This window comes from Kogia breviceps, chromosome 3, assembly GCF_026419965.1.
Source record: "Kogia breviceps isolate mKogBre1 chromosome 3, mKogBre1 haplotype 1, whole genome shotgun sequence".
In the NCBI taxonomy this organism is placed as follows: domain Eukaryota; kingdom Metazoa; phylum Chordata; class Mammalia; order Artiodactyla; family Physeteridae; genus Kogia; species Kogia breviceps.
The window spans coordinates 26,824,724-26,837,993 of NC_081312.1; the positions used below are offsets into that span (position 1 = coordinate 26,824,724).

General features: G+C 41.1%; 1 protein-coding gene across 20 annotated transcripts in view; it reads right to left on the bottom strand.

The window, feature by feature from the left end:
- TTLL5 (tubulin tyrosine ligase like 5) overlaps nucleotides 1-13,270 on the bottom strand; it is a 318,155-nt gene that overhangs the window by 71,995 nt on the left and 232,890 nt on the right. For 16 of the 20 annotated variants that reach the window (XM_067028041.1, XM_067028055.1, XM_067028044.1 and 13 more), the window contains one exon: nucleotides 12,644-12,861. The exons of the other annotated variants lie outside the window; for them this stretch is intronic. In XM_067028041.1, coding sequence (XP_066884142.1) covers nucleotides 12,644-12,861 — 218 coding nt within the window. The remainder of the gene's footprint in view (nucleotides 1-12,643; nucleotides 12,862-13,270) is intronic. 20 annotated transcript variants of the gene reach the window in all.

Genomic DNA, 13,270 nt, shown 5'->3' on the forward strand with positions numbered 1-13,270 from the left:
CACTGTCGCGGCCTCTCTTTTGGCGGAGCACAGGCTCCAAACGCACAGGCTCAGTAGTTGCGGCTCACAGGCCCAGTTGCCTTGCGGCATGTGGGATCCTCCCAGACCAGGGCTCGAACCCGTGTCCCCTGCATTGGTAGGCAGATTCTCAACCACTGCGCCACCAGGGAAGCCCTTGCCTTCTTTTTTTTTTTTTTTTTTTTTATGGAACACGGTCCTTTCACTGTTGTGGCCTCTCCCGTTGCGGAGCACAGGCTCCGGACGCGCAGGCTCAGCGGCCATGGCTCATGGGCCCAGCCACTCCGCAGTATGTGGAATCCTCCCAGACCAGGGCACGAACCCGTGTCCCCTGCATCGGCAGGCGGACTCTCAACCACTGCGCCACCAGGGAAGCCCCTTGCCTTCTTTCTTGAATGACAATTTAGCTATATATAAAATTCTAGACTGAAAGTTGCTTTACCTCAATACTGTAAAGCTATTAGCTCTTGTCTTCTGCCACTTATTACTTCTGAAGAGAAGAATGCTGGTATTCTGTTTTCCTTTCTAGTTAAAGTGAATTTTCTTTCAGATAATACGTGAGACTCCCCATTTATGCTTGATGGTCTGCACTGTCACTATGATGTGTCTAGAGGTGCATTTATTTTGGTACACGAAATGATTTTTTTTTTTTAAGCTGAGAACTCATATCTTTCTCCAGTTCCAGAAAATTCTCAGTTATTATTTTTTAAAGTATTGCTTGTTCATCTATCCTTCAGCTCTCTCTTCTGATATTCCTATCAGAGTCACATGTCATGCTCCACAAGATACTGTTAGATACATGATCTAATATGTCTGACCATTCAAAAATATTAATTTCATCTGCAAGGAATTCATGGTCCAGTTGCTGATTCTGCTGGCAATCCTTCTTAATATTAGATTTATTCATGTGTTTTAGAATTTTGGTTTGCAGGCTCATTTTGAATAGAAATCATTTTGCCCCTTTGCCTCCCTACTTGCTCACCCCTCCCTGTCTGAAGATTTTACAGTTGCCTCTACCCAGTCTCCCTGACCCCAGTCCAGACAGACTTTACAGTGGTATTCTGGTGCCCCTGCCTCAGAGATAAATAGAAATCCAGGTGAGTTCTGAGACATGAACAGTTGCAAGGGTATTTCATTATCTTTCTAACTCTGCAGGCCCATAGCTTTATATAAAGATGGAGCCTCAGCCAGTGGGTCCATGTCAGCTTTGTCAGTCTCCCTGTAGAAGAGCCTAGTGCATTCTTTAGCTCAGGATTTTTCAACTTTGGTACTACTGACATTTTGGACTGGATAATTCTTCACTGTGGGGAACCGTCCTATGCTTTGCCGGATATTTAGTGGCATCCCTAGACTCTACTCATTAGATGCCAGTAGCAACACCCCTTCCCCTGCTCAATTATGACAACCAATGACTCCAGACATTGTCAAATGTCCTCTGGGGGGCAACATCATCTCCAGGTGAAAAAAAATCACTGTTTTATTTTCTACTAATGAGTCTCTCCTCTTGGGTAGGGTACTCTCAGGCCCCAATATGCCACAAGAGCTGAGCTCCAGGCTGCCACAGCCTGCTTCCACAGCAGGGCTCAGACTTGTTGCTTCAGCCTCATTCACTAATTGCGATTCATTTCTGTACACTTTGGGGACAAGGAGATGCTTCCCTTGTTTCTTTTTTCTTCTTTAAGCTTTTTATCTATCACTGCTATTTGAAGCAGAGGCAGAATACTAAGTGAGAACTTATGGAGCCAACTTAACTGGAAGTCAGTAAGTCCAAATCTAATCTTTTGTTTTGTTTGAAACTAAGCCTTTGCCTTCAGTAGCCATTAGAATTATTAGTGTTCAGGAAATCAGAATGTGTGTGAATTTCCATAGCCTTGCTAGCTAGAGCCAAATCATACTTATGAATATCAGTTTACTAACAACAAAAGTGAGATTTCTTTTAACAGGGAACAATAACGGCAGCAGGAATTACAAACTACACCAATCAGCATGCAATGGACACTTAACATATGATCTCCTTTAATCCTAAGAACAGCTCCAGGACATAGGTAATATTTTGCAGATAACAAAACAGAAGCTTAGAGGTATCCCTAAATAACAGTCAATTAAGTAAAGGAGCCAGGATTCAAGTCTAATTTGAAATCTTGGGATATTAGCAGTTGTACTCTACTGCCTCCTATACACTACTCTACATGGTCTAAATAACTAACAAAGAGATAATTGTTACTTAGTGATCCTTGATGCAAAATACTATGTTGCCACCATCTCTATCTTCACCACCACCTCCTTCACTACCATTTCCTGAGAACTTATCATGAATATAAGCTATATCAGGGGCTGAACTTCTCTCTTGTCTCTCAAAAGCAATCTTCATGAAAAGAGGGCTCATGTCTGTCTCGTCCACTGGTGTCATCACCAATATTTAGAGCAATGCACAGCACTGCACATTCAATATATATATGATAAAAGGATGAAGACAAGATATCTGCCCCTAATATACTTAACAAAAAGCAGAACACATATGAAAAGGAAAAATAAGACAAGGAGGCAGATGGAAGAGTCAGCTGAGGAGTTGAGAATGGGGCATCTGGTCAAGGTGCGTCAAGATGATAAATTAGAACCTGATGTTGAATAAAAGGCAGGACTTAGATTCAAGATAGTTAAGGGCATTCTGTGCAGGGGGCATGACATGAGCAGGTAGGAACAATGAATGGAGCCGTGTGTGAAGCAGACTGGAGACAGGACAGAGGACATACTGCAGAGGGCTTCAATGTCCAGAGTAAGGACTCTCAACTTTACCTCGCAAGCAACTGGAAGCCTCCAAATATTTCAGGAAAAAGGTTCAAAGAACTGCTTTAGAGACGATATTTTAAAATTGCTTTCCTAGGCCTATGTGTGTACCTATTTCTTTAAGAACCCATTTGGATAGATTAAAAACTTCTACCTTGTTCTACTTGGGTTTTCTTTTTATTCAAGAACCAATTTTGATAGTTCATATTTTTCAAAATATTGTCTTTCATCCAGTTAAAAAGTTTAGTAGCATACGATTGTGTGCAGTGTCCTCATAATTTTTCAATCTCCCCTATATCTACTTTTAAAAACTTCTATTTTTAATTCTCTTATTTTTCTGGCAGAACTGTGTTTATTTTCTCCTTCCCTGTCCCCCTACCCCAAACTAAACAAGGTTTTGGATTTAACTAATTTTGCTGCTTGCTTTTCAGTTTATATTGCTTTCTTCTTGATTTCCTTTGATCTGTTTTTCTTAGCTTTGTTTTCCCAACCCTTTTCTAACTTCTAGAGATGGAAGCTTAGTTCAGGTATGACAAATATGTGGCGTGCATATTCACTACGCTCAACATCAGACATTACTAATCTATCACAGCACTCTGTCTTGCTGAGCTCAGAGAAGTCCTCATCATTCTTTTTCTTTTTTGCGGTACGCAGGCCTCTCACTGTTGTGGCCTCTCCTGTTGCGGAGCACAGGCTCCAGACGCGCAGGCTCAGTAGTTGTGGCTCATGGGCCCAGTTGCTCCGTGGCATGTGGGATCTTCCCAGACCAGGGCTTGAACCTGTGTCCCCTGCATTGGCAGGCAGATTCTCAACCACTGTGCCACCAGGGAAGCCCCTATTTCAGCTTTATTGACTTGACATATAAAATTACAAGATATTCAAAGTACATTGTGGTGATCTGACATACATATATGCATTGTGGAAGGATTCCCCTATCTAGTTATTTACCTCACATCTATTACCTCACATACTTACCTTTTTCTTTCTTTTTCTCCTTCTCCTTGGTGAGAATATTTAAGTTCTACTCTCTTAGCAAATTTCAATTATACAATACAGCGTTATCAACTATAGTCACCATATTTTACATTAGATCCTCAGACTTTATTTTTATTCACTTATAGCTGAAAGTTTGTACCCTTTTACCAACCTCTCCCTATTTCTCCTTACCCCAGCCCCTGGCAACAACTTTTCTGTTTCTATGAGTTTGACCTTTTTTTTTATTCCACACATAAGAGATACCATGCAGTATTTGCCTTTCTCTGTCCAGCTTCACTTAGCATAATGCCCTCAAGATCCATCTATGTTGTTACAAATGGCAGGATTTACTTCTTTCTCATGGCTGAATAATATTCCATTATATACATATCTTCTTTATCTATTCATCCACTGATGGACACTTTGGTTGTTTCCATATCTTAGCTATTGTGAATAATGCTGCAATGAACATGGGAAGTGCAGATATCTTTTCAACATCCAGTTTTCATTTCCTTTGGCTATATACCCAGGAGTGGGGTTGCTGGATCATATGATAGTTCTATTTTTAATTTTTTGAGGAACCTCCATACTGTTTTTCATAATGGCTGTACCAACTTACATTCCCACCAACAGTGCATAAGGGTTCCTTTTCTTCACCTTCTTGCTGACACTTGCTATCTCTTATCTTTTTGATGACAATCATTCTAACAGGCATGAGGTAGTATCTCCCGTGGTTTTGATTTGCCTTTCCCTGATGATTAGTGATGTTGAACACCTTTTCCTGTACCTGTTGGCCATCTGTATGTCTTCTTTGGAAAACTGTCTATTCAGTTCCTCTGCCCGTTTTTTAGTTGGATTGTTTTTTGCTATTGAGTTTATGAGTTCTTTATGTAACTGGATATTAACCCCTTATCAGATGCATGATTTACAAGTATTTACTCCCATTCGGTAGGTTGCCTTTTCATTTTGTTGATTTCCTTTGCTGTGTAGGAACTTTTAGATTTGATGTAGTTCCACTTGTTTATTTTTGCTTTTGTTGACAAATCCAAAAACTCATCACCAAGACCAAGTCAAGGAGATTACTGCCTATGTTTTCTTTTAGTTTTATGGTTTCCACTCTTACATTCAAGTCTTTAATTCATTTTGAGTTAATTTTTGTGTATGTTTTAAGATAGTAGTCCAGTTTCATTCTTTTGCATGTGGCTATTCAATTTTTCTAACACCATTTATTGAAGAGACTGTCCTTTCCCCCTTGTATATTCTTGGCTCCTTTGTCGTAAATTAATTGACCATACATGTCTGCATTTATTTCTGGGATCTCTATTCTGTTCCATTGATCTATGTGTCTGTTTTTTTTTTTTTTTTTTTTTTGCAGTATGCGGTCCTTTCACTGTTGTGGCCTCTCCCGTTGTGGAGCACAGGCTTCGGATGCGCAGGCTCAGCAGCCATGGCTCATGGGCCCAGCCACTCCGTGGCATGTGGGATCTTCCCAGGCCGGGGCACAAACCCGTGTCCCCTGCATCGGCAGGCGGTATGTGTCTATTTTTATGCCAATACTGTTTTGATCACTGTAGCTTCGTAATATGGTTTCAAATCAGGGAGCATGATGCCTCCAGCTTTGTTTTCCTTTCTCAAGATTGCTTGGGCTATTTGGGTCTTCTGTGGTTCCATACAAATTTTATTTCTATTTCTGTGAAAAATGCCATTGGAATTGTGATAGGGATTGCACTGAATCTGTAGATTGCTTTGGGAAGTATGGACATTTTAACAATATTAATTCTTCCAATCCATAAGCATGGAATATCTTTCCATTTATTTATTTATTTTTTAAAAATTTTATCCCCGCGGGCCGGGCGCCGCGCGCCGCTCAGGCCTGCCCGGCGCCGCCTCCGACCGGCAGCGAACTCTCAGTGACCCTGCCGCCGCCTCAGCCCGCCGGTCGTCGTCCCTTCCGCCGGCGCTGCCACGGCAACTGCAACGGCGCGCTCTGCGTACGCCCAGCCCGCGCTGCGCCCAGGCCCACGTAGACGGCGGGAGCCTTCCTGCGGGAATGCTGCGGCCCGAGGGGCGGGGCCTGCCGGGGAGGGGCCATTTCCATTTATTTTTGTCTTCAATTTCTTTCATCAGTGCCTTATAGCGTTCAGTGAACAGATCTTCTCACCTCCTTGGTTATATTTATTCCTAGGTATTTTATTCTTTCTGATGTAAAAGGCACTCTTTTCTTAATTTCTCTTTCTCATAGTTTATTGTAAGCATAGAGAAATTCAACAGATTTCTGTATATTAATTTTGTATCCTGAAATTTTACTGAATTCATGTATGAGTTCTAACAGTCTTTTGGTGGGGTCTTTAGGGTTGTATGCAACCTGTATGCAATATCATGTCGTCTGCAAATAGTGGCATCTGCAAATAGACAGTTTTACTTCTTACTTTCCACACTGATGCCTTTTATTTCTTTTTCTTGCCTAACTGCTGAATAAAAGTGGCTAAAGTGGGCTTTCTTGTCTTGTTCTTATATGTACAATTCTTATTTTCAAGGTAGTTTCCAAAATAATTTTGATCCAAGTTACTTAAAAGAATGTTTTAACATTCTAAAATTACTTGGACATTTGTCTAGATTTTTAATATCTCATTTTATTGTAAAGTGGTCAGAGAATGAAGACTGTATAATTTCCATTTTTTTAGGATTTACACTGAAATAGTTTTGTTTTGAAAAATACTCCCTGGGAGCTCTGCAGGGCATAAAATTACATGTCTGTTAATTTAATCTCATTGATTATATTGTTCAAAACCCTTTATGTCCTTAAGTTAGGTCTATTTTGCCTATAATAATGACTATTCTATTCTCATTCTGGAATTCACTATTTTAGGTTGAACCTATCTTTTCTCTCATCATTTTTACCTTTGTATACTTTTTCCACAGAATTTTGGCAGAATTTTAAAAATCTGTCCTGAATTTCATTAATTCAATTTTCTGCAGTGCCCAATCTCGATTCACTGTGTTCAACCCAATTTTTCACTCAGGTGTTCTCATTTCCATTCAATCCTTCCTGACCCCAGACTGCTTGCTCTCTCTTAGATAGATTTTTCTAGCTCTACACACCAATGCACATTAGGGATTTTCTAAAATGTTGTTTTCTTTCTTGATTAAACTTATTTTGGAGGTTGGCAGCTCCTCTGAATCTTCTCCACGGAGCTTTCTTTTAAGCTATACTATCTACTCCCAGGCCCCAAGATTTTAAAATATTTGCTCATCCTCGGAGAAGAAAGTCTAAGTTTGCTAATAAGGACACAGGATTATACAGAAACTGATAGGAATTCTATCAAAGGCTATTTTAAGTTTCTGTCCAAACCTTTAAAAAAGGGACTTTCATAATCTGATAAGAAAGAAGGGAAGTGAGAGATGGGAAATACCCAACATTTATATTACCATTTTAACATCCCAGCAAGCAGGAATGAGAAGTAAGATTTTAATTGAAATTACCTGAGTATGAATCACCAAAGGAAGATCCATCATTCTATGACTCTCACGTATTTCTCTCCCCACTGGACCATACATATCCCAATGGCAACTTTTGGTTAGAAGTGGTTACTAGTACCTAGTTCTCTGACTGATGTCATCGTCGTCATGCCCAAACCAATTCCTAAGATCTCCTAATGCCACCACTGAGGTTCAAACGTTGAGGGTTGGTAGAGGAAAGGGAGTCTAAGTGGTGACTCCTTAGCTCTTTGTAGCCCCAGGTCTACTCCTTAGAGTGAGAGGGCATTGTCTGGTGTATTCCTACACTGCACTCCCATAGACAGGCAGTATATAAAGCCCTCGATGTTGTTCTATCCAATCCTTCTTGTGCTACATCTAACAGACATTTCCCCAACACCACAGTATGAGGGTGACACTAATTCTTCCTCCTCTTGAGTATTTCATTGGCCACTTAAGTGGTAAAACTGGTGTGGAAAGGAAGGGAAGTGAGTTCCTAAGTGCTGACACTGCATTTCCCCAAAGGCAGTATTTTAGGATGACTAATCTGCCACTTGCTGTACAGAATGGATGTGAATGGACTGGTTGGGGGGTGGGGGACGGGTCTGAAATCAGTGGTCTACTGAGAAGAGTATGGAGTTATTTAGCACAGTGGGTGATATGAATTCTGGCTTTGGTTCTGCCACTGACCATCTGTATACCTTGCTACACCCAAAGCCTGACATTGTGCCTTCATCCAGGCCTTTATCTTCCAGCACTGAAAGTCTATGATTATATATTTGGGAAATGCATAATTTAGAAATCTTATATTTAAGGATGGATATGCTACAGATTCAATTACATTTCTTGAAACTACACATAAAAAAAGGCTGAAAGGCTGAGAGAAGATGGTTAACCTATAATATGACATCTTCAGTGCTCACATCATGACCCTACTTTTGGACCATTATAACCCCTGATCACTTTGCCTCCTGTTAATGACTCATATGTTAAAAAGATATAGCATATTTTTTTCCTGATCCTTATTTTTATATTTTTCTGACATTAACCTCTGAGCACCTCCATCATATTGCTGACATCACCGAATGTTCCAGTCACATTAATTGGTATTTGGTTTAACATGCTCCCGGGCTCTCGATTGCTTTCCTCCTTCCTAATCCCCAGCAGCCTTTAGCAAACACCACTGTCCTGGGTGCTGACACAGAACGACAGTTAACTTCAATTTCTACTGAGGTCACCCTGAGGCAGGATATCCTAAAACCTGGTAAGGAAAGGTAACCCCAGCTATTTAAAGAAAAGTCCTTTAGTTAACACATTACTGACTGGGGGATTTTTGCAGAAACTAATGCCTGTGGCCATAATACGTCTCTGGTCAAAAATGTGTTAAGTCTGGTATTTCTCATACAGTTTTCTTTCTTCAGAGAAGTCCCAAGGTAAACAAACGGTTTTGACCCTGCCCTTCCAAATTCATCTCTAGCCTATGAGTTTTGCCCACTTCCCTGGCAAACTTTAATCATCTCAGGTTTCTTTCTCCATATTTCCTGGAGAGTGTGATTCTGGCTCTGAAAAAAAAAAAAGGTCTTTTACAAGGAAGGAACAGTTCATATGCATGCAGTTGTTCACAGGCTGTCATCCTTCCTAGTTCAGCTGACTGCTTGGAAGAAATACCACAAATAGTTCTGAAAGGAGGATCTGAAGTTGGTACTAAATTATGAAGTGTTACCAACATTAAAGAGGAAAATCAAAAAAGGGTATTGGCGTCATGGAAAAGGTAAAAAAAAAATCCTAAATCACTCTCTTCACAGAATTGACAAGTGAGATTTAGCTAAAGGAAATATAAATATATGAATTTGAGAACTATAACAATGAACTGTTGGGCTAAGAAAGGATGAGGAAAATGGCTGTAAAGCCTCAATATTAAAAAACAAACGTGTTCACAAAAAAGCTTTCAACAGAATAGACTGAAAACAGGTTATTTTGGTTAATTATTCAGTGGGGACAGTGGGTTTCGTTTTACAGATGGGAAGCTGAAACCTTTAGAGGAAAAGTGATTTGTCTACTATCATAAAGAAACAGGACCCCACTGTTCTGATTCTCAATTCCCTTTGCACCAAAATCCAAACGACATTCCAGATCTTTTATGTTCCATTGTTCTCTAGATTCAACCCTCTAGGATGTGGAAACTTTGATGCTCTTGGAAATGTTTCTATATTTGTGCTAGAAGCCTGAAGTTCAACCCCAAAACACAGGGCTTGGCACACACAGTCAGAAGCTCATTACAACTTCTCATTAGCTGTGTCTCTTGGGACAATTCTGGCATTCCTGAGTGTGACTCTGTATCTCCCTCCAGTCATAACTGAGGGTTCCTGATTAATCTGAACTGAGCCCGAATAAAGGCTGCAATAAGCTCCAAGCAAATGAAGCAACACATCTTGTAGGAAGAAAGTAAAAAATTACGTGAAAATTTCTTGAAGTGCCAACTTAGTATTAACCACAATACCTAACACTTATTTAGCATTTATTATGTACCAGGCACTGTATTTGTGCTTGACATTCATTAATTCATTTATTTCTCTTAAAAACCCCATGAGGCAGGTACTATTATTATCCCTATTTTAAATAGGAAACTGAGTCACACAGATGTTACGTAACTTACTATGCTTGATAGGAAAAAGAATTACTTCAGAACAATAAGAATAGTGTATCGGGCTTCCCTGGTGGCGCAGTGGTTGATAGTCCGCCTGCCGATGCAGGGGACGCGGGTTCGTGCCCCGGTTCGGGAAGATCCCACATGCCGCGGAGCGGCTGGGCCCGTGAGCCATGGCCGCTGAGCCTGCGCGTCCGGAGCCTGTGCTCCGCAACGGGAGAGGCCACAACAGTGAGAGGCCCGCGTACCACACACACACAAAAAAAATAGTGTATCGACTGATACTCAGGATCCTGATTTCGGGAGCCATGAAAGGTTTCTCTAGATTAAAAATAACTTCATCAATCCAAATAAAGAAATAAAGTATGGAGTTTAGTTCACAGTAATATACCAATGACAGTTTCTTAGTATGGCACAGTCTTCAAATGTACCATGGCAGTATAGGATGTTAACCGTGGGGAAAACTGGGTTTATTTATCTTTATGTGTACTATCTTGACAGCTTTTCTGTAAATCTAAAATAATTCTTAAATAAAAATTATTTTTAAAAACTTTATCTGGATACTTCCTAGGGGGAACTTTTCATTGAGTCAGTTCAGAGAAAAACAATGCTATGTTTTTTTCCTAGAAGTCGGAAGCATATTGAAAACAGCAGGGTCCTCACGGCACTACAGTTTACATATAAGGGAAAGGATGTTCAGGTCTCCATCAGTGCTAACTTATTTAGCTTCAGAGACTTGTGCTAGAGTTTTAAAGGCAAATTGGAAACTATTTCCTGGAACAACGCCTCATAGCATGCCTTTTGATACTTGGATTATATTTCTTAAATTCTGAAGAAATCTTGCTTTCCCCCCCTCTTCTGTGCTTTTTTGGTGCTGAGCTGCTTCTGGTTTTCCCACACTCCTGCCCGTCAGAGAGAAGAAACCACAAAAATGCAGCAAAGCAAAGTTTGTCCATAGAGCTGCAATTCCATCTCAGAAGCCTGAAGGGCTCTCCTGCCAGCAGTAAGTTCAGGGCAGTGAGTGGGGTCCTCGAATGTCCAGCCCTGCTGCCTGCTGCCGGAGCCCCCCTCTCCACCAGCAGACTAGCCACAGGGGCACCACGGGCCATCTCAGCAATAATCGGAAAAGCCACAAACGAGGGGCGCACCGGCAAATTCAACATTCATATCCAACTCACTGATATTCCCACCTAACTGTGGGCTTCTCAAACCTGGGAGTGAAAGTGTGGTTTTGGAATGCTTATAATGGTTACTAAGGCTTCCTGAGTTCTGAAGTGTGCTAGGTCTTGTGCTATGTACTTTACAGATATTAAAGTCTGCTAATATTTATCAACTGTCCTATGAAGCAAATACACTTTGTTATCCCCACTTCACAAATAAGGAAACTGAAGTCAAGAGTTTAAGTAATTTGTAACTTGTCGAAGATCTCACATTAATAAAGTGTGTGTGGGCGGGGGTGGGGGTGGGGGGTGGGATGGGACACAGGCAGGCTGGCTCCAGAGGCTGCACCCTTAAGGATTCAAGGCTATTCTTTCTAGGGTGAGGGACCATACATCCTTCTTATCGTGCTATTGGCTCTCAACCACAAACTGCAACCTTCCCGCTGCCCTCTCCTACTGCTCCAGATAGTTCTATAAAGTCATCATGATGCCTGTTATTCTTAGAACAGTGCTTGGCACTTGGTAGGCACTGAATAAACGTTTGTTGGATAAATGAATAATGGCAGCAATACAATTAAAACAACCACGAGGGACTGTTTCGATCCAAATCCAGAATTTGATTCATTATCCAAGGGGGGAGAAACACTAACTGCTTTTTCTATGCCCTAGGATTCCTTCTTACAACTAAAATTGATTTTGTGAAAGAGGAATGGGGAGCCTCAATGAGAACAAGAGAAATACACAAATCTCCTCTAGGCGTTTATCCATCAGGGAGTGCCTGCCTTTTCCAGACATCTTTGATAAGTTCCCCAATTTTAAGTGGAGAGGGGCTGTTAGAACCAACACTCCTTTTACCAGTCCATTTCTGGTTTACTAGGGAAGATGGCTGGAGGTACTGTGAAGGACGTGACCTAAAAAACGTGATTCAGGTACAGAAATGTCTTTTTTGAGGTAAAATAGGTAGATGACAAAAGGTATTAGAAACGTTGTTGCTACACAGAGCCTGATGACTAATATCAATGAAGTTAATCCCTCTAATGAAATTCCAATCCTATGTCTTCCCTTTCAAATGCCTAAAAATGAACACACAAGGGTGGGGGTGAGGGAAGAGTACTGCATTTGATCTGAAATATATATGAAAAGATCTAACTCTGTAGAAAGACCAAAAGAAGAACAGATCCAGGAGGAAGTTTTCATTTCCTCCTTCCCAGCCCACAGTTCAGCACTGTTACCCAGTGCACTGTCTGATTGAGGTTCCTGCTGGAGGCCAGAAGAGTTAGTTAGCAATGACCCTGAACCCTGCCAGTGGCAGCACTCATCACAACTACTGGGGAACATAAAAGAGCAGTGCCAGCCCCTCCCACAGGGTATAGCCTTGACAGTGGCCCTGCTGCAATAGCTCCCCAGGTGATTCTAATTTGTAGCCAGGGCTGAGAACCAGTTAGCCTTTATTCTCCATCAGGTGTTCTTTTCAACATTTCAGCACAAACTGTCTTGAGCCTCCAGAAATAGAGAGTACTGTTAGCATAGAATTGATACAACTCAGAAGAAATTTAACAGAAGATTACTGAAAACTTACTTGGAAGCCCTCTGGGATGCTGCCTTTCTGAGGACTTGTTTGTGATTGGACGGGGGTTTGGGGACCAGGGAGGAGGAAGAACTTGGAGCTGGCACCACTTTTTGTGGCAGAGTGGTTGGCTTCTGGCCACTAGCTGAGGCGCTTGAAATTCTGCAAGCTGCACCATTATTTATTGTCCATAAATTGGAGTTAGGTAGTGTCTGGCTGCCAAAGATCGCCTATGAGAAAAAGAAAAAAATGAAAGATGGGGATGCCCTTCACAAATTAGTTTGCTGTAAGTCAGTAACTGGTTTGCAACCCTGAGGTGGGACAAAAGGAAATGGGAAACCATTAAAATTAAGTAATTTTTAAGGAAAAACTTCTCCTCCAGTAAAGCCAATGCAGGTTTAGGTTCAGGGAAGGAAAATCTCTTTTAGCAGAGAGTTGAGATTATCTTGCTGAAAGTACACTGGAGTAGGACTCAGGGCGGCTGGGTACTATATATTGTCCATATGCGTGAATTAGAGAAGCATTTGGTCTCTCTCACTCTTAGTATCCCTTCATTGTTAAAGTCAACAAGTATTTAATGAATGCCTCTTGCTGGGTGTTGAGTACTAGAAATACAGCACAGAACAAAAGTGACGTGAA